This window comes from Watersipora subatra, chromosome 4 (genome assembly GCF_963576615.1).
Source record: "Watersipora subatra chromosome 4, tzWatSuba1.1, whole genome shotgun sequence".
In the NCBI taxonomy this organism is placed as follows: domain Eukaryota; kingdom Metazoa; phylum Bryozoa; class Gymnolaemata; order Cheilostomatida; family Watersiporidae; genus Watersipora; species Watersipora subatra.
Genome location: NC_088711.1, coordinates 30,396,419 through 30,420,075, shown reverse-complemented (window position 1 = coordinate 30,420,075; position 23,657 = coordinate 30,396,419). Strand labels below are relative to the sequence as shown.

The window sequence follows — 23,657 nt, the reverse complement described above, 5'->3', positions numbered from 1 at the left end:
AGTTGTAACTTTCATTGCGATGGAAGGTACAAGTACCATAGGTATGACATGATCTACAGTTATAGCTTTCATTGCAATTGAAGCTACGAGTACCTTAGGTGTGACATGACCCACAGTTGTAGCTTTCATTGCGATGGAAGCTACAAGTACAATAGGTATAACATGACCCACAGATGTAACTTTCATGTCAATGGAAGCTACAAGTACAATAGGCATGACATAATCCACAGTTGTAGAATACATTGCAATGGAAGCTACAGGTACAATAGGTATGACATGACCCACGGTTGTAACTTTCATCGCGATGGAAGCTACAAGTACAATAGGTATGACATGATCAACAGTTGAAACTTTCATTGCAATGGAAGCTACAAGTACAATAGGTATGACATGATCCACAGTTGTTACTTACATTGCAGTGGAAACAAGAAGTACAATAGGTATGACATGGTCCACAGTTGCAGCTTTCATCGCAGTAGAAGCTACAAGAACAATATGTATGCCATGACCCACAATTGTAACTTTAATTGCAATAGAAGCAAGGAGTACAATGGGTATGACATAATCATCAGTCGTGACTTTCATTGCAGTGGAAACTACAAGTACAATAGGTATGACATGACCCACAGTTGTTACTTAGCTTGCAGTAGAAGCTAGAAGTACAATAAGTATGACATGGTCCACAGTTGCAGCTTTCATTGCAGTAGAAGTTACAAATACAATATGTATGACATGACACACAGTTGTAACTTTCATTGCAATAGAAGCAAGGAGTACAATAGGTATGACATAATCGTCAGTTGGAACTTTCCTTGCAGTGGAAGCTACAAGCACAATAGGTATGACATGACCAACAGATGTAGAAGACATTGCAATGGAAGCTACAGGTACAATAGGTATGTCATGACCTACGGTTGTAACTTTCATCGCGATAGAAGCTACAAGTACAATAGGTACGACATGACCAACAGCTGTAACTTTCATTGCAATAGACGCTACAAGTACAATAGGTATGACATGACCCACAGTTGTTACTTAGCTTGCAGTAGAAGCTAGAAGTACAATATGGATGACATGGTCCACAGTTGCAGCTTTCATTGCAGTACAAGTTACAAATACAATATGTATGACATGACACACAGTTGTAACTTTCATTGCAATAGAAGCAAGGAGTACAATAGGTATGACATAATCGTCAGTTGGAACTTTCCTTGCAGTGGAAGCTACAAGCACAATAGGTATGACATGACCCACAGTTGCAACTTTCATTGCAATGGAAGCTACAAGTACTATAGCTATGACATGACCCACAGATGTAGAATACATTGCAATGGAAGCTACAGGTACAATAGGTATGTCATGACCTACGGTTGTAACTTTCATCGCGATAGAAGCTACAAGTACAATAGGTATGACATGACCAACAGCTGTAACTTTCATTGCAATAGACGCTACAAGTACAATAGGTATGACATGATCCATAGTTATAACTTTCATTGCAATGGAAGCTACGACCACAATAAGTATGACAACAACCACAGTAATACCTTTCATTCCAATGGAAGCTACAAGTACAATAGGTATGACATGATCCACAGTTGTTACTTACATTACAGTGGAGGCTAGAAGTACAATAGGTATGACATTATCCACAGTTGAAGCTTTCATTGCGATGGAAGGTACAAGTACAATAGGTAAGACAAGATCTACGGTTGTAGCTTTCATTGCAATGGAAGCTACAAGTACAATAGGTATGACATGATCCACAGTTGTAACTTTCATTGCGATGGAAGGTAGAAGTACCATAGGTATGACATGATCCACAGTTGTTACTTACATTACAGTGGAAGCTAGAAATAATATAGGTATGACATTACCCACAGTTGCGGCTTTCATTGCGGTAGAAGCTATAAGTACAATAGGTAAGACAAGTCCTACGGTTGTAGCTTTCATTGCAATGGAAGCTACAAGTACTAAAAGTATGACATGATCCACAGTTGAAGCTTTCATTGCAATGGAAGCTACAAGTACAATAGGTATGACATGATCCACAGTTGTTACTTACATTACAGTGGAGGCTAGAAGTACAATAGGTATGACATTATCCACTGTTGCAGCTTTCATTGCAGTAGAAGCTACAAGTACAATAGGTAAGACAAGATCTACGGTTGTAGCTTTCATTGCAATGGAAGCTACAAGTACAATAGGTATGACATGATCCACAGTTGTAACTTTTATCGCGATGGAAGCTACAAGTACAATAGGTATGACATGATCCACAGTTGAAGCTTTCATTGCAATGGAAACTACGAGTACAATAGGTGCGACATGATCCACAGTTGTTACTTAGCTTGCAGTAGAAGCTAGAAGTACAATAGGTAAGACAAGATCTACGGTTGAAGCTTTCATTGCAATGGAAACTACGAGTACAATAGGTATGGCATGATCCACAGTTGTAACTTTCATCGCAATGGAAGCTATAAGTACAATAGGTATGACATGATCCACAGTTGAAGCTTTCATTGCAATGGAAGCTACAAGTACAACAGGTATGACATGATCCACAGTTGTAACTTTCATTGCGATGGAAGGTACAAGTACCATAGGTATGACATGATCTACGGTTATAGCTTTCATTGCAATTGAAGCTACGAGTACATTAGGTGTGACATGACCCACAGTTGTAGCTTTCATTGCGATGGAAGCTACAAGTACAATAGGTATAACATGACCCACAGATGTAACTTTCATGACAATGGAAGCTACAAGTACAATAGGCATTACATAATCCACAGTTGTCGAATACATTGCAATGGAAGCTACAGGTACAATAGGTGTGACATGACCCACGGTTGTAACTTTCATCGCGATGGAAGCTACAAGTACAATAGGTATGACATGATCAACAGTTGAAACTTTCATTGCAATGGAAGCTACAAGTACAATAGGTATGACATGATCCACAGTTGTTACTTACATTGCAGTGGCAACTAGAAGTACAATAGGTATAACATTATCCACAGTTGCAGCTTTCATTGCAGTAGAAGCTACAAGTACAATAGGTAAGACAAGATCTACGGTTGTAGCTTTCATTGCAATAGAAACTACAAGTACAATAGGTATGACATGATCCACAGTTGTAACTTTCATCGCGATGGAAGCTACAAGTACAATAGGTATGACATGATCCAGAGTTGTAACTCTCATTGCAATGGGAGCTACAAGTACAATAGGTATGACATGATCCACAGTTGTAACTTTCATTGCGATGGGAGGTACAAGTACCATAGGTATGACATGATCCACAGTTGTTACTTACATTACAGTGGAAGCTAGAAATACAATAGGTATGACATTACCCACAGTTGCAGCTTTCATTGCGGTAGAAGTTATAAGTACAATAGGTAAGACAAGTCCTACGGTTGTAGCTTTCATTGCAATGGAAGCTACAAGTACTAAAAGTATGACATGATCCACAGTTGAAGCTTTCATTGCAATGGAAGCTACAAGTACAATAGGTATGACATGATCCACAGTTGTAACTTCTATCGCGATGGAAGCTACAAGTACAATAGGTATGACATGATCCACAGTTGAAGCTTTCATTGCAATGGAAACTACGAGTACAATAGGTGCGACATGATCCACAGTTGTTACTTAGCTTGCAGTAGAAGCTAGAAGTACAATAGGTAAGACAAGATCTACGGTTGTAGCCTTCATTGCAATGGAAACTACGAGTACAATAGGTATGGCATGATCCACAGTTGTAACTTTCATCGCAATGGAAGCTATAAGTACAATAGGTATGACATGATCCACAGTTGAAGCTTTCATTGCAATGGAAGCTACAAGTACAATAGGTATGACATGATCCACAGTTGTAACTTCTATCGCGATGGAAGCTACAAGTACAATAGGTATGACATGATCCACAGTTGAAGCTTTCATTGCAATGGAAACTACGAGTACAATAGGTGCGACATGATCCACAGTTGTTACTTAGCTTGCAGTAGAAGCTAGAAGTACAATAGGTAAGACAAGATCTACGGTTGTAGCCTTCATTGCAATGGAAACTACGAGTACATTAGGTGTGACATGACCCACAGTTGTAGCTTTCATTGCAATGGAAGCTACAAGTACAACAGGTATGACATGATCTACGGTTATATCTTTCATTGCAATTAAAGCTACGAGTACAATAGGTATGACATGATCCACAGTTGTTACTTACATTACAGTGGAGGCTAGAAGTACAATAGGTATGACATTATCCACAGTTGCAGCTTTCATTGCAGTAGAAGCTACAAGTACAATAGGTAAGACAAGATCTACGGTTGTAGCTTTCATTGCAATGGAAGCTACAAGTACAATAGGTATGACATGATCCACAGTTGTAACTTTCAACGCGATGGAAGCTACAAGTACAATAGGTATGACATGATCTACAGTTATAGCTTTCATTGCAATTGAAGCGTTGAGTACATTAGGTCTGACATGATCCACAGTTGTTACTTACATTACAGTGGAGGCTAGAAGTACAAGAGGTATGACATTATCCACAGTTGCAGCTTTCATCGCAGTAGAAGCTACAAGTACAATATGTATGACGTGACCCACAGTTGTAACTTTAATTGCAATGGGAGCTACAAGTACAATAAGTATGACAAAATTCACAGTTGTAGAACTCATTGCAATGGAAGCAACAAGTACAATAGGTATGACATGACCCACAGTTGTAACTTTCATTGCGATGGAAGGTACAAGGACAATAGGTATGACATGATCTACGGTTATAGCATTCATTGCAATTGAAGCTTTGAGTACATTAGGTCTGACATGATCCACAGTTGTTACTTACATTACAGTGGAGGCTAGAAGTACAAGAGGTATGACATTATCCACAGTTGCAGCTTTCATCGCAGTAGAAGCTACAAGTACAATATGTATGACGTGACCCACAGTTGTAACTTTAATTGCAATAGAAGCTACAATTACAATAGGTATGACATGATCCACAGTTGTAACTTTCATTGCGATGGAAGGTACAAGTACCATAGGTATGACATGATCTACAGTTATAGCTTTCATTGCAATTGAAGCTACGAGTACATTAGGTGTGACATGACCCACAGTTGTAGCTTTCATTGCGATGGAAGCTACAAGTACAATAGGTATAACATGACCCACAGATGTAACTTTCATGTCAATGGAAGCTACAAGTACAATAGGCATGACATAATCCACAGTTGTAGAATACATTGCAATGGAAGCTACAGGTACAATAGGTATGACATGACCCACGGTTGTAACTTTCATCGCGATGGAAGCTACAAGTACAATAGGTATGACATGATCAACAGTTGAAACTTTCATTGCAATGGAAGCTACAAGTACAATAGGTATGACATGATCCACAGTTGTTACTTACATTGCAGTGGAAACAAGAAGTACAATAGGTATGACATGGTCCACAGTTGCAGCTTTCATCGCAGTAGAAGCTACAAGAACAATATGTATGCCATGACCCACAATTGTAACTTTAATTGCAATAGAAGCAAGGAGTACAATGGGTATGACATAATCATCAGTCGTGACTTTCATTGCAGTGGAAACTACAAGTACAATAGGTATGACATGACCCACAGTTGTTACTTAGCTTGCAGTAGAAGCTAGAAGTACAATAAGTATGACATGGTCCACAGTTGCAGCTTTCATTGCAGTAGAAGTTACAAATACAATATGTATGACATGACACACAGTTGTAACTTTCATTGCAATAGAAGCAAGGAGTACAATAGGTATGACATAATCGTCAGTTGGAACTTTCCTTGCAGTGGAAGCTACAAGCACAATAGGTATGACATGACCAACAGATGTAGAAGACATTGCAATGGAAGCTACAGGTACAATAGGTATGTCATGACCTACGGTTGTAACTTTCATCGCGATAGAAGCTACAAGTACAATAGGTACGACATGACCAACAGCTGTAACTTTCATTGCAATAGACGCTACAAGTACAATAGGTATGACATGACCCACAGTTGTTACTTAGCTTGCAGTAGAAGCTAGAAGTACAATATGTATGACATGGTCCACAGTTGCAGCTTTCATTGCAGTACAAGTTACAAATACAATATGTATGACATGACACACAGTTGTAACTTTCATTGCAATAGAAGCAAGGAGTACAATAGGTATGACATAATCGTCAGTTGGAACTTTCCTTGCAGTGGAAGCTACAAGCACAATAGGTATGACATGACCCACAGTTGCAACTTTCATTGCAATGGAAGCTACAAGTACTATAGCTATGACATGACCCACAGATGTAGAATACATTGCAATGGAAGCTACCGGTACAATAGGTATGTCATGACCTACGGTTGTAACTTTCATCGCGATAGAAGCTACAAGTACAATAGGTATGACATGACCAACAGCTGTAACTTTCATTGCAATAGACGCTACAAGTACAATAGGTATGACATGATCCATAGTTATAACTTTCATTGCAATGGAAGCTACGACCACAATAAGTATGACAACAACCACAGTAATACCTTTCATTCCAATGGAAGCTACAAGTACAATAGGTATGACATGATCCACAGTTGTTACTTACATTACAGTGGAGGCTAGAAGTACAATAGGTATGACATTATCCACAGTTGAAGCTTTCATTGCGATGGAAGGTACAAGTACAATAGGTAAGACAAGATCTACGGTTGTAGCTTTCATTGCAATGGAAGCTACAAGTACAATAGGTATGACATGATCCACAGTTGTAACTTTCATTGCGATGGAAGGTAGAAGTACCATAGGTATGACATGATCCACAGTTGTTACTTACATTACAGTGGAAGCTAGAAATAATATAGGTATGACATTACCCACAGTTGCAGCTTTCATTGCGGTAGAAGCTATAAGTACAATAGGTAAGACAAGTCCTACGGTTGTAGCTTTCATTGCAATGGAAGCTACAAGTACTAAAAGTATGACATGATCCACAGTTGAAGCTTTCATTGCAATGGAAGCTACAAGTACAATAGGTATGACATGATCCACAGTTGTTACTTACATTACAGTGGAGGCTAGAAGTACAATAGGTATGACATTATCCACAGTTGCAGCTTTCATTGCAGTAGAAGCTACAAGTACAATAGGTAAGACAAGATCTACGGTTGTAGCTTTCATTGCAATGGAAGCTACAAGTACAATAGGTATGACATGATCCACAGTTGTAACTTTTATCGCGATGGAAGCTACAAGTACAATAGGTATGACATGATCCACAGTTGAAGCTTTCATTGCAATGGAAACTACGAGTACAATAGGTGCGACATGATCCACAGTTGTTACTTAGCTTGCAGTAGAAGCTAGAAGTACAATAGGTAAGACAAGATCTACGGTTGTAGCTTTCATTGCAATGGAAACTACGAGTACAATAGGTATGGCATGATCCACAGTTGTAACTTTCATCGCAATGGAAGCTATAAGTACAATAGGTATGACATGATCCACAGTTGAAGCTTTCATTGCAATGGAAGCTACAAGTACAACAGGTATGACATGATCCACAGTTGTAACTTTCATTGCGATGGAAGGTACAAGTACCATAGGTATGACATGATCTACGGTTATAGCTTTCATTGCAATTGAAGCTACGAGTACATTAGGTGTGACATGACCCACAGTTGTAGCTTTCATTGCGATGGAAGCTACAAGTACAATAGGTATAACATGACCCACAGATGTAACTTTCATGACAATGGAAGCTACAAGTACAATAGGCATTACATAATCCACAGTTGTCGAATACATTGCAATGGAAGCTACAGGTACAATAGGTGTGACATGACCCACGGTTGTAACTTTCATCGCGATGGAAGCTACAAGTACAATAGGTATGACATGATCAACAGTTGAAACTTTCATTGCAATGGAAGCTACAAGTACAATAGGTATGACATGATCCACAGTTGTTACTTACATTGCAGTGGCAACTAGAAGTACAATAGGTATGACATTATCCACAGTTGCAGCTTTCATTGCAGTAGAAGCTACAAGTACAATAGGTAAGACAAGATCTACGGTTGTAGCTTTCATTGCAATAGAAACTACAAGTACAATAGGTATGACATGATCCACAGTTGTAACTTTCATCGCGATGGAAGCTACAAGTACAATAGGTATGACATGATCCAGAGTTGTAACTCTCATTGCAATGGGAGCTACAAGTACAATAGGTATGACATGATCCACAGTTGTAACTTTCATTGCGATGGGAGGTACAAGTACCATAGGTATGACATGATCCACAGTTGTTACTTACATTACAGTGGAAGCTAGAAATACAATAGGTATGACATTACCCACAGTTGCAGCTTTCATTGCGGTAGAAGTTATAAGTACAATAGGTAAGACAAGTCCTACGGTTGTAGCTTTCATTGCAATGGAAGCTACAAGTACTAAAAGTATGACATGATCCACAGTTGAAGCTTTCATTGCAATGGAAGCTACAAGTACAATAGGTATGACATGATCCACAGTTGTTACTTACATTACAGTGGAGGCTAGAAGTACAATAGGTATGACATTATCCACAGTTGCAGCTTTCATTGCAGTAGAAGCTACAAGTACAATAGGTAAGACAAGATCTACGGTTGTAGCTTTCATTGCAATGGAAGCTACAAGTACAATAGGTATGACATGATCCACAGTTGTAACTTCTATCGCGATGGAAGCTACAAGTACAATAGGTATGACATGATCCACAGTTGAAGCTTTCATTGCAATGGAAACTACGAGTACAATAGGTGCGACATGATCCACAGTTGTTACTTAGCTTGCAGTAGAAGCTAGAAGTACAATAGGTAAGACAAGATCTACGGTTGTAGCCTTCATTGCAATGGAAACTACGAGTACAATAGGTATGGCATGATCCACAGTTGTAACTTTCATCGCAATGGAAGCTATAAGTACAATAGGTATGACATGATCCACAGTTGAAGCTTTCATTGCAATGGAAGCTACAAGTACAACAGGTATGACATGATCCACAGTTGTAACTTTCATTGCGATGGAAGGTACAAGTACCATAGGTATGACATGATCTACGGTTATAGCTTTCATTGCAATTGAAGCTACGAGTACATTAGGTGTGACATGACCCACAGTTGTAGCTTTCATTGCGATGGAAGCTACAAGTACAATAGGTATAACATGACCCACAGATGTAACTTTCATGACAATGGAAGCTACAAGTACAATAGGCATTACATAATCCACAGTTGTCGAATACATTGCAATGGAAGCTACAGGTACAATAGGTGTGACATGACCCACGGTTGTAACTTTCATCGCGATGGAAGCTACAAGTACAATAGGTATGACATGATCAACAGTTGAAACTTTCATTGCAATGGAAGCTACAAGTACAATAGGTATGACATGATCCACAGTTGTTACTTACATTGCAGTGGAAACTAGAAGTACAATAGGTATGACATTATCCACAGTTGCAGCTTTCATTGCAGTAGAAGCTACAAGTACAATAGGTAAGACAAGATCTACGGTTGTAGCTTTCATTGCAATAGAAACTACAAGTACAATAGGTATGACATGATCCATAGTTGTAACTTTCATCGCGATGGAAGCTACAAGTACAATAGGTATGACATGATCCACAGTTGTAACTCTCATTGCAATGGGAGCTACAAGTACAATAGGTATGACATGATCCACAGTTGTTACTTACATAGCAGTGGAGGCTAGAAGTACAATAGGTATGACATATTCATCAGTTGTAACATTCATTGCAATGGAAACTACAAGTACAATAAGTATGACATGATCCACAGTTGTAACTTTCATCGCGATGGAAGCTACAAGTACAATAGGTATGACATGATCCACAGTTGTTACTTACATTACAGTGGAGGCTAGAAGTACAATAGGTATGACATTATCCACAGTTGCAGCTTTCACCGCAGTAGAAGCTAGATGTACAATAGGTATGACATTATCCACGGTTGCAGCTTTCATCGCAGTAGAAGCTACAAGTACAATATGTATGACATGACCCACAGTTGTAACTTTAATTGCAATAGAAGCTACAATTACAATAGGTATGACATGCTCCACAGTTGTTACTTACATTACAGTGGAGGCTAGAAGTACAATAGGTATGACATATTCATCAGTTGTAACTTTCATTGCAATGGAAACTACAAATACAATAGGTATGACATGATCCACAGTTGTAACTTTCATCGCGATGGAAGCTAAAAGTACAATAGGTATGACATGATCCACAGTTATTACTTACATTACAGTGGAGGCTAGAAGTACAATGGGTATGCCATTATCCACAGTTGCAGCTTTCATTGCAGTAGAAAATACAAGTACCATAGGCAAGACAAGATCTACGGTTGTAGCTTTCATTGCAATGGAACCTACGAGTACAATAGGTATGACATGATCCACAGTTGTAACTTTCATCGCGTTTGAAGCTACAAGTACAATAAGTATGACATGATCCACAGTTGAAGCTTTCATTGCAATGGAAGCTACAAGTACAACAGGTATGACATGATCCACAGTTGTAACTTTCATTGCGATGGGAGGTACAAGTACCATAGGTATGACATGATCCACAGTTGTTACTTACATTACAGTGGAAGCTAGAAATACAATAGGTATGACATTACCCACAGTTGCAGCTTTCATTGCGGTAGAAGCTATAAGTACAATAGGTAAGACAAGTCCTACGGTTGTAGCTTTCATTGCAATGGAAGCTACAAGTACTAAAAGTATGACATGATCCACAGTTGAAGCTTTCATTGCAATGGAAGCTACAAGTACAATAGGTATGACATGATCCACAGTTGTTACTTACATTACAGTGGAGGCTAGAAGTACAATAGGTATGACATTATCCACAGTTGCAGCTTTCATTGCAGAAGAAGCTACAAGTACAATAGGTAAGACAAGATCTACGGTTGTAGCTTTCATTGCAATGGAAGCTACAAGTACAATAGGTATGACATGATCCACAGTTGTAACTTCTATCGCGATGGAAGCTACAAGTACAATAGGTATGACATGATCCACAGTTGAAGCTTTCATTGCAATGGAAACTACGAGTACAATAGGTGCGACATGATCCACAGTTGTTACTTAGCTTGCAGTAGAAGCTAGAAGTACAATAGGTAAGACAAGATCTACGGTTGTAGCTTTCATTGCAATGGAAACTACGAGTACAATAGGTATGGCATGATCCACAGTTGTAACTTTCATCGCAATGGAAGCTATAAGTACAATAGGTATGACATGATCCACACTTGAAGCTTTCATTGCAATGGAAGCTACAAGTACAACAGGTATGACATGATCCACAGTTGTAACTTTCATTGCGATGGAAGGTACAAGTACCATAGGTATGACATGATCTACGGTTATAGCTTTCATTGCAATTGAAGCTACGAGTACATTAGGTGTGACATGACCCACAGTTGTAGCTTTCATTGCGATGGAAGCTACAAGTACAATAGGTATAACATGACCCACAGATGTAACTTTCATGACAATGGAAGCTACAAGTACAATAGGCATTACATAATCCACAGTTGTCGAATACATTGCAATGGAAGCTACAGGTACAATAGGTGTGACATGACCCACGGTTGTAACTTTCATCGCGATGGAAGCTACAAGTACAATAGGTATGACATGATCAACAGTTGAAACTTTCATTGCAATGGAAGCTACAAGTACAATAGGTATGACATGATCCACAGTTGTTACTTACATTGCAGTGGAAACTAGAAGTACAATAGGTATGACATAGTCCACAGTTGCAGCTTTCACCACAGTAGAAGCTACAAGAACAATATGTATGCCCTGACCCACAATTGTAACTTTAATTGCAATAGAAGCAAGGAGTACAATGGGTATGACATAATCATGAGTCAGAACTTTCATTGCAATGGAAACTACAAGTACAATAGGTATGACATGACCCAAAGTTGTCACCTTCATTACATTGGAAGCTACAAGTAGACTAGGTATGACATGATCCACAGTTGCAGCTTTCATCGCAGTAAAAGCTAGAAGTACAATTGGTATGACATTTTCAACAGTTGCAGCTTTCATGGCAGTAGAAGCTACAAGTACAATATGTATGAAATGACCCACAGTTGTAACTTTATTTGCAATAGAAGCTACAATTACAATAGGTATGAGATGATCCACAGTTGTTACTTACATTGCAGTGGAGGCTAGAAGTACAATAGGTATGACATATTCATCAGTTGTAACATTCATTGCAATGGAAACTACAAGTACAATAGGTATGACATGATCCACAGTTGTAATTTTCATCGCGATGGAAGCTACAAGTACAATAGGTATGACATGATCCACAGTTGTTACTTACATTACAGTGGAGGCTAGAAGTACAATAGGTATGACATTATCCACAGTTGCAGCTTTCATCGCAGTAGAAGCTAGAAGTACAATAGGACTGACATGATCCACAGTTGTTACTTACATTACAGTGGCTGCTAGAAGTACAATGGGTATGCCATTATCCACAGTTGCAGCTTTCATTGCAGTAGAAGCTACAAGTACCATAGGTAAGACAAGATCTACGGTTGTAGCTTTCATTGCAATGGAACCTACGAGTACAATAGGTATGACATGATCCACAGTTGTAACTTTCATTGCGATGGAAGGTACAAGTACCATAGGTATGACATGATCCACAGTTGTTACTTACCTTGGGATGCAAACTACAAGTAGAATAGGTATGACATAATCCACAGCCGTAGAATTCATTGCAATGGAAGGTACTAGTACCATAGGTATGACATGATCTACAGTTATAGCTTTCATTGCGCTTGAAGCTACGAGTACATTAGGTGTGACATGACCCACAGTTGTAGCTTTCAATGCAATGGAAGCTGCAAGTACAATAGGTATGACATGACCAACAGTTGTAACTTTCATTGCATTGGAAGCTACAAATACAATAGGTATGACATGATCCACTGTGGTAACTTTCAATGCAATGGAAGCTACAATTACAATAGGTATGACATGATCCACAGTTGTTACTTACATTTCAGTGGAGGCTAGAAGTACAATAGGTATGACATATTCATCAGTTGTAACTTTCATTGCAATGGTAACTACAAGTACAATAGGTATGACATGATCCACAGTAGTAACTTTCATCGCGATGGAAGCTACAAGTACAATAGGTATGACATGATCCACAGTTGTAACTTTCATCGCGATGGAAGCTGCAAGTACAATAGGTATGACATGATCCACAGTTGTAACTTTCATCGCGATGGAAGCTACAAGTACAATAGGTATGACATGATCCACAGTTGTAACTTTCATTGCGATGGAAGGTACAAGTACCATAGGTATGACATGATCCACAGTTGTTACTTACCTTGGGATGCAAACTACAAGTAGAATAGCTATGACATAATCCACAGCCGTAGAATTCATTGCAATGGAAGGTACTAGTACCATAGGTATGACATGATCTACAGTTATAGCTTTCATTGCGATTGAAGCTACGAGTACATTAGGTGTGACATGACCCACAGTTGTAGCTTTCAATGCAATGGAAGCTGCAAGTACAATAGGTATGACATGACCAACAGTTGTAACTTTCATTGCATTGAAAGCTACAAATACAATAGGTATGACATGATCCACAGTGGTAACTTTCAATGCAATGGAAGCTGCAAGTACAATAGGTATGACATGACCAACAGTTGTAACTTTCATTGCATTGGAAGCTACAATTACAATAGGTATGACATGATCCACAGTTGTTACTTACATTTCAGTGGAGGCTAGAAGTACAATAGGTATGACATATTCATCAGTTGTAACTTTCATTGCAATGGTAACTACAAGTCCAATAGGTATGACATGATCCACAGTTGTAACTTTCATCGCTATGGGAGCTACAAGTACAATAGGTATAACATGATCCACAGTTGTTACTTACATTACAGTGGAGGCTAAAAGTACAAGAGATATGACTTCATCCACAGTTGCAGCTTTCATCGCAGTAGAAGCTACAAGTACAATATGTATGACATGACCCACAGTTGTAACTTTAATTGCAATAGAAGCTACAATTACAATAGGTATGACATGATCCACAGTTGTTACTTAGCTGGCAGTAGAAGCTAGAAGTATAATAAGTATGACTTGGTCCATAGTTGCAGCTTTCAATGCAATAGAAGTTACAAGTACAATAGATATGACATGACCAACAGTTGTAACTTTCCTTGCATTGGAACCCACGAGTACAATAGGTAGGACATAGTCCACAGTTGTAGAATTCATTGCAATGGAAGGTACTAGTACCATAGGTATGACATGACCCACAGTTATAACTTTCATTGCAATGGAAGCTACGACTACAATAAGTATGACATGACCCACAGTTGAACCTTTCATTGCAATAGAAGCTACAAGTACAATAGGTATGACATGACCAACAGTTGTAACCTTCATTGCATTGAACGCCACGAGTACGACAGGTATGACATGACCCACAGTTGTAACTTTCATTGCAATGGAAGCTACAAGAACAATAGGTATGACATGACCCACAGTTGTAACTTTCATGGCAATGGAAGCTACAAGTACAATAGGCATGACATATTCCACAGTTGTAGAATACATTGCAATGGAAGCTACAAGTACAATAGGTATGACATGACCAACAGTTGTAACTTTCATCGCGATGGAAGCTACAAGTACACTAGGTATGACATGAAACACAGTTGTTACTTACATTGCAGTGGAGGCTAGAAGTACAATAGGCATGACATGATCCACAGTTGTAACTTTTATTGTGATGAAAGCTACAAGTACGATAGGTATGACATAATCCACAGTTGTAGGATTCATTGCAATGGAAGCTACAAGTACAATAGGTATGACATGACCCACGGTTGTAACTTTAATCGCAATGGAAGCTAGAAGTACAATATATATGACATGATCCACAGTTGCAGCTTTCATTGCAGTAGAAGCTACAAGTACAATATGTATGACATGACCCACAGGTGTAACTTCCACTGCAATAGAAGCAAAGAGTACAATAGGTATGACATAATCATCGGTTGTAACTTTCATTGCAATGGTATGCAAGAGCGTGACCTCATTAAGGTTGATAACAGCTTGTCCCCGCTGTCAACGGCATGCAGAAGCATAAGGTTCCGGATGTCCTCTGCTACTCTGAAACGAAGAAAAAATAACCATGTCATAAAAACCAATCATATGTCAACTAGTTTCAAAAGTATTCTCAACATTAACCAGATGTGAAGCAATTAAACAGTTTTTTGTTTTTTTTCAGTAAATAATTTAGTGAGCATACTCAATGAATAATATGCAACAGGTGCAATCTATGCTATCATAAGAGTCGTGTCCTTTTGTCTGTCTGAAGCCACAATAAAGGTTGGGAAAAATATTACATTGCGTAGGATTCGAATTTGCAACCTTCAATCCGCTACACCGAAATAGATTAGATACCATAGAACCTTACAATAGATCAGATACCATCGAACCTTATAATATATCAGATATCATAGAACTTTACAATTGATCCGGTACCATAGAACCTTACAATAGAGAAAATACATAGCTTTCTTTCAATGCTAGTCACTTTTTAATGTTTACACGCAAAATAAAAATTACCTTTAGTCAGGAAAAATGGAACAACTCTAGGAACGTACTTCCAGCTGAATCATTATTTCGCAATTCATGAATTTATACTCTTGCTGATCAGAACTGCCTTCAAAATTGTCATAATCTATCGGTTGGCGACAACTGTAGATGGTGCAGGTATAGAACTTGGCATGAAAGTTCAGGTATAACTGACATTCCTCCTCGGCGAGCACTAAAGAAAACAGGGAAATGTGACAGTTCTATAGTGCAACAGTGTATAGCAGCTCTTCAGTTTACCACCTGAAGAAAATATAACAGATCTCTTGTGTCACTAACTACTAGTAATAGAGGTTTTGTCACAGCAGTAAGTAATACCAACTCGAACTGTATTTTTGTGCTACTCTAGGTAACTCTATGTGTAAACATAGAGTTACCTAGCGTAGCACAAAAAATGTATTAAAGTATAAATACAGCCGTCACTGTCATTACCAATAAGATTTTACCATCATAGTTTTATTACTCTACTTCCACCCTCCAAGTCTAACGGTTAGTTATTGATACAACCTTTGCTGTACTCTAACTGTATGAAGGGCAAACCTTACAATAGCTCAGTTACCATAGAACCTTGCAAATGATCAGGTACCATAGAGCCTTACAATTGATCAAGTACCAAAAACCTTACAATACATCAGGTACTACAGAGCCTTACAATATATCAAGTACCATAAAGCTTTATAATAGATAAGATACCATAGAACCTAACAATATATCAAGTAAAATAGATGTGTATAGCCTGCTTCTGAACGTGCACGCTTTCTGGTTTCCCTTTAGAAGGAGACACCTCTCCCTACCAATCACATGTAAAATGAAACTAACCCACAACTCAGACCAGAATGCAATAGTTTACAAAACAGAAGTATCACAACATCTAAGGAGTTTACTCCAAGATTCACATAACATTTTGTAGAGGCAAACTTTCTCTTAACGCAAAGTACAAAGATTGAGTTTTATCTATTTACATGTGGAAATTGACACAAATGAAACAGGGAAGCTGAAGCTCACATACTCGCTGACTCAGATGCCGGCATATTATTACTCATATCTTTAAGAGCAGCGAGCTACGTAGTGTATAGCAAAACCAAAACAAGGACAGAATGAGCGAAGTCTTTTAAAATGTTAAAACCTATGTGTTCATTTTATCAACTAAAACTCCCATTTTATTGGCTGAAAGTCACATTATCGTTGCTGAGACCAGAAGTGGCAGAATGTCAGATGAATGTGGCAGAAGACCAGAATATCAAAGAGCTGAACTCAGCAAGAAATGTTAACCATTTTTATTTTAAAACCTTGAACAACTGAAAGGTTAATTTTTTTAATTTGTCATGATGAGCAAAAATGCAGTTGTTACGAAGTCATTAGACAAACTAAAGTTGTTAAACAGTGTGTTGCAAAATAGAGACTCTTGATAGAACCAGGTTAAATGGCATAGTAATTCATCCGCTTAGACCAGCAGGACAATAAGTGCATTTAATATAATTATAAACAATTACTTAATATATATTTGAACATTATTATTATAAACAATCATTTATATAATTAAATGTTATTATTGTAAACAACTAGAAATTCCACTGTCATACAGCCCACGACCAAAGTAATAATGGAAAAAAGAAAGGGTACTGTTGGTTGTTGAAAAAGTAGTTCTCAGCAGGAATTGACAGAGTATAATGTAAATGAGACTTGTTTGAGATGATATAAAATAAATTTGAGGGAGCACGACTCTAAAAAGGCGCAACTAACAATTTATTTTGGAGGTAAAGTTGGGTTGAAACCAGGTATAAGAGTAATTGGTAAATTGTTGATATTACAATATCTGTTATAAGTACACAGTATGTGTTAAAGGTCGCGCAGTCTAGTCTCCTCTCTTTTGCGTTGTAAGATTTGGTCATTGATTGCTAATCGAGTGATGCGCTCTCTAGCAAAGTTGTTAACAAGTAAGTCATTGATTTTTCGAACTCGAGAGAGAGCAACAAACGATATTCCAGCGGTCATTTCGTGGTGGCCTATATCAATGACAGCTTTAGCCATGGTAAGACCTTGACTCTTGTGTATTGTCAAACCCCATGCTAGATCGAGAGGAATGCCTGTACGACTAAGAGTGGCATGGCCAGCAGTCCAAGTACGCTTGATAGGTATAACTGGAAAACTGTTGGGGTGTTCGGGAAGAAATGTTGGACCAGTATAACCTGGAAATATGCAGACAACGAAAGAAGGTAAAGCAGGTGGGCCTTGATTTACACAGTATATGATACGTAAGACAGTACCAATTGAACCATTGACTAATCCCTTCTCAACCCAAAGATTTGCTCTAAGCATAACTCGCGAACCGACTGATAGAAATACAGTGCGTTGAAGACCGCATGCAAGATTAGAAGATGCCAACTGAGCATTGCGGCCAGCGTGTTTTGAGTTAATCTGTGCAATGGGATTGCCAAGTAGTAAAAGTCTGTTTGAGTTATAGTCGTGGACCAATTCACATGTTGGAAATAGGCGAGTAGCAGTATCGAAGACAGGATCATGATCAGCAATGCCAGGAAATCGGCGCGACAGGAATTCATAGTCTTGCTCGGTCGACTCTCCATCACGGAGTCTTAGTAATAGATCACGGAAGATTAGATCATTTGCTTGACGCATACATCGGACTAAGAAGAACGCAGTATCAAAGGTTTGGTAAGCTGAGTGGCCATGCAAACAAACAGCACTCCTGACGTTGGGCTGAAACATTCTGGCATCTAAAACAGGCGGTAGTTGACCAAAATCGCCAAACATGATTATGGAGCAGCCACCAAAAAACTGGTCAGATTTTTCAGGGAAGGCTTGTCGCAAACGTTTATCAATTGCATTTATCAGGCGGCAGCCAATCATTGAAAGTTCGTCAATTATGATGTATTTAATTTGCAGACACTTAGCTTGAAGAATTTGCAAAGCAGGGCCATTTAGCTGGCAAGTGTCAGTAGGTTTAGCGAAGTGTAGGAAAGAATGAATGGTCGAACCAGAGATGTTCAATGCCGCAACACCAGTAGGAGCCAAAAGTTTGCAACGTTGACCGAGTAGTTGATGCAATGCTTGAATTAGGAAGCTTTTACCTGTTCCAGCGGAACCAAGAACAAGTGATCTGAGGGGAGGAGGATTGGGAAGTTGGGTATGGTTCTCTATGCGGTCATAGACTTGCCTTTGCTCATTGTTTAGTTGGGCAATATCAACAAAGGGTATTTCAATGGGAGGTGGGTTGTAATGGTTTTGAGCACCAATTAGAAAAGTAGGAGCGTGTGGGACAAGATGTAGGAGATCTTGGCTATCGGCAACCCAGTCAAAATCCGGATTAGCTTGTAAAGCAGGTTGAGCAAAAGGCAATTCGTCTTCTTGGTCAAGTAGGCCCATCCAGGGCTCACGTTCATGGGGAGGATTTTCAGGAATGTTTTCTGCATATTGAGCAAGTTGGGCCGCCGCTTGTTCCACTGCATTTTCAAGTGGTTGATATTGGTCAACGAGTAGAGGGTTTTCATGAATGAATTGCGTGTAAGCATCGACTGGGCTCTCAAAGCCTGCGAGCAATTGGTTCCACTGGTTGAAAGGTTTATGCAGAACTAAAAACTGCATGCAATACTTGGCAAATGTGTCACTTACTGGATATGAGCTGTATTTGGGGAAGATTTGCATGATGGCATCACCACTGATACGGGCATAAGCTGTAAGGAAGTTTGCATTACGGTGTTGGATAAGTCTGAATGATTTTGTGAATGCAAAGAAGGACATGGCGTGGAAGCCAGGAGGACGGGCCATGTATTTTCGCATATCAGAGGTTCCTTGACCAGGTAAGTTGTCCTGTATTGTTTGACCATCAACTTTAAGAGTGACAAAGCTGCGTGAGGAGTGATAGAGAGGTAAGCTAGCAACGACATGAACTGCTTCTTGTGCGCAAACATCTCTAGCAATAGTGTTGAGGAGTAAAGAAGTTGCAGTACGTTGTATGTTGGCTTCAGGCGGAAGCTGTTGTGTGATAATTTGATGATAAACCTGCGTGTAGTCAGTACTTGCGGTTTCAGCTTTTGAAGTATATTTGGCAATGTATTTGGCTGCATCGGTTATGTCAAAAGTCAATGAAATGTCATGATTTGCAGTCCATGTAACCATGCATCTGCGATTATAGTTGTTCAAGAGAGGGTCATTAGTAGCAGATTTTATAGCCATAGATGTTCTATGACCTTGTTCATCTAGAACAAAATCAACAGATGTTTGTGCTTGGAGTTCTTTTGGAAAGCCAAATCGGCACTTTTGAGTGCCATCTGGCTGTATTCGCAAGCAGTACCCCGGATTGCAGCGTGTATGTTTTTGACAAATGTTGACGAGGTCTTTCAAGTAGTTTTCTAAGTTATCTACATCTTGACCCCTTACTGAGCATGGGTGGTTTTGAACATCCCAATAGAAGTTAGCTGGATTTTGGTTATGTTCAATGGCAGGATTCCAAGTGCATACATATTTATCCCAATACGATGTTAGTTCAAGTTGTGTACAAGTTTGTGTGTTTGGGGCATTATGTAACCAGGCTAGGCCATGTACATGCAAGCTGCCTCGATGTTGCCATTCAAATCTGTACCAGTAGTCATCAATCAGAAAGTAAGGTGTAAGGAAATGTTTGAAGAACGTGTCAAATCTAACACCTAGGTATGAGTCAACAGTAAGAGGTGAGTGCGCAATTGCTTGAGCAATGGTTCTGTTGTCAGTGTCGAGGAAACGTGCAAGATCAGGCCACTGCATGTCAGCAACTGAAAATGTGAAGAAAGCAGTAGCATTTCCGAGTTGTTTGTTCATTGCCAGAAGTTCATTGCGTCTGCTATACCAGTATTGAGCAGTACCCCTGATTTGGGAACCGAACCTAAGAATTCTGTTGCTCAAGTTTCGTTGATTTTCATTGACAAGTTGGCGAATATCTGCAACAGACATTTCACGTTCATTTGGGTTGTTCTGTACAAAGACTTGACCTACTTGAATAGATTGCCAGCGGAGTGTACTATTATAAGCAAGGAAAATAAATCTAGGATCAGCTTGAAATCGACCATCTTTGTAGTAAAGAAGATGTTTGAAGTAGTCACGCGCGGAAACAGGTTTAGCACGGGGTGCACGTAAATCCGCGGCACCTGTTGGGAACAAAACAGGAAATGCTCTTGCTATGTAGCCAACAGTGTTGAACTCGTTGATAGGTTCACCTTGTCTTGCAGGCCAGTCAATTACATCATTGTTATCAATTGCAGCCTGAATAGCTTGATGTTAATTTGGTGCGGGCCTTTGTGCAGGTGCAAATGTATTTGGAATGACATGGTTATTTGGAATATTTTGTTGACGTTGCAAGTTATGTTCATTGTTGTTGGCTTCATTTGGGTTGTTGGCGCCATTATCTGGAATAGGTGCTGGAGGTAGGTCAGCATCTAACTCTTGTACTATATGATGGTCAGGTAATTCCACAATGTCATCAAGTGGCAAAACATCTATGTTTTCCTGGATAATGTTTATGTTACGATAAAATTCATTGTTAGCTTTAAGCCAAATGAGCGAGGCAAGAACTCTTTGACGACGAACTGTAAAGAGATTGGCTGGCAAGGCAGTTTGGTCAATGCGTCGGCGAAGGACAATGATGTCAATTTGTTGTAGTTGGCGAGGTAAATTTATAACAAAGTCATTTACATTCTGAGGGAAATTGATGACATGACCTCTGAACCCAAATTGGCCACCACGCGGAAGACGGAATATAGACATTGTAGGATTAACCTGAGCAATGAGCAACTGTTCTATAAGTGTAAGAGAAGATAACAATTCAACAGATGGACCTGGGTCCATATTGTTGGCTGCACTGAATTTATTAACAGCGTCAGGTCTAACTTGTTGGCACGTATGACATAGTTGTATTTGAGCATTGTATGTAATAAAATGTTTCTCATTACATCCAGTACATGTGAGCTGTAATATGTTGTTGTCAAGTCTGCCTAGAAAGTTGTTACGCAGTTCTTGAAAATGAGGACAATCTAAAGATTGAAAATGATGAATGTGATAAAGGGGGGCAGCATTGGTAGGAGCAATATCGTTTTGTGCAATATTTTCACGGTCAACGATGTCCATAAAATCATGATCATCATCTGGAAACAAAGGGGCTGCCAAGTCCATATCATTCACATCGCCTACAACATCTACTAAAGAATTCTCTGAATCAGATGAGTTGTTGTTATTATTTTGAGTAGCGTGTTGTTGAACATTAGCATTTGATGTTGATGGTTGCTGTGAGGACCTTCTATTTCTCATCCTACGTAATAATTGGGAGACACGTGGACGGCCACGGCGACGACGTAATGTTATGGAAGGTTGTATTTCCATGGTAGTTGTCAAATAGTTTTGAAATGAAATTTAAAAGGTCAATTATGCAAAACAAAAGGTTGTATAAAAATCAGATCTAATCTACTACTATCTCAAACTTATGTTTTACAATAATAAAATAAATATTAATTCAAGCTGTAGACCTAAACTACTGTAAGTAATTTAAATAACAACAGCAATAATGAAATATGTTTATTATATCTCTTATTATATTGAAATGCAATATTAAAAGTAAATGGCAAGCTGCCGTGTAATATACAATTTGAAAGTTGGTTGTTGATTAAAATAAATATTAATTCAAACTGTAGACCTAAACTAATGTAAGTAATTAAACTAACAACAGCAATAATTAAATATGTTTATTATATCTCTGAAATGCAATATTAAAAGTAAAATATATTGTAATATACAGTTTGAAAGTTTGTTGTGTTGAATGTAGAACGGTTTTGACAGCGATATGTAACAGAAATAAATATTAATAAAATAAATATTTAACTATCTCCAACTTATGTTTTACAATATTAAAATAATAAAATAAATATTAATTCAAGCTGTAGACCTAACCTACTGTACGTAATTTAACTAACAACAGCAATAATGAAATATGTTTATTAAATCTCTTATTATATTGAAATGCAATATTAAAAGTAAAATGGCAAGCTGCCGTGTAATACACAATTTGAAAGTCGGTTGTTGGTTAAAATAAATATTAATTCAAGCTGTAGACCTAAACCACTGTACGTAATTTAACTAACAACAGCAATAATGAAATATGTTTATTATAGCTCTGAAATGCAATATTAAAAGTAAAATATATTGTAATATACAGTTTGAAAGTTTGTTGTGTTGAATGTAAAACGGTTTTGACAGCGATATGTAACAGAAATAAATATTAATAAAATAAATATTTAACTATCTCCAACTTATGTTTTACAATATTAAAATAATAAAATAAATATTAATTCAAGCTGTAGACCTAACCTACTGTACGTAATTTAACTAACAACAGCAATAATGAAATATGTTTATTAAATCTCTTATTATATTGAAATGCAATATTAAAAGTAAAAATGGCAAGCTGCCGTGTAATACACAATTTGAAAGTCGGTTGTTGGTTAAAATAAATATTAATTCAAGCTGTAGACCTAAACCACTGTACGTAATTTAACTAACAACAGCAATAATGAAATATGTTTATTATAGCTCTGAAATGCAATATTACAAGTAAAATATATTGTAATACACAGTTTGAAAGTTGGTTGTGTTGAATGCAGAACAGTTTTGACAACGATATGTAACAGAAATAAATATTAATACAATAAATATTTAACTATCTCCAACTTATGTTTTACAATAATAAAATAAACATTAATTCAAGCCGTAGACCTAACCTACTGTACGTAATTTAACTAACAACAGCAATAATGAAATATGTTTATTAAATCTCTTATTATATTGAAATGCAATATTAAAAGTAAAATGGCAAGCTGCCGTGTAATACACAATTTGAAAGTCGGTTGTTG

The 23,657-nt window shown here is 38.2% G+C and overlaps 1 protein-coding gene across 1 annotated transcript; it reads right to left on the bottom strand.

Annotated features, from left to right (window-relative positions):
- Positions 1 to 16,477: 16,477 nt before the first annotated feature.
- Positions 16,478 to 22,062, bottom strand: LOC137394144 (uncharacterized). Its single transcript, XM_068080864.1, has 4 exons — positions 21,867 to 22,062; positions 21,111 to 21,554; positions 17,785 to 20,906; positions 16,478 to 16,555 (listed from the first exon to the last, which is right to left on the bottom strand). Exons 1-4 carry the CDS (start codon positions 22,060 to 22,062, stop codon positions 16,478 to 16,480), a joined length of 3,840 nt encoding a protein of 1,279 aa, XP_067936965.1.
- Positions 22,063 to 23,657: the final 1,595 nt, after the last annotated feature.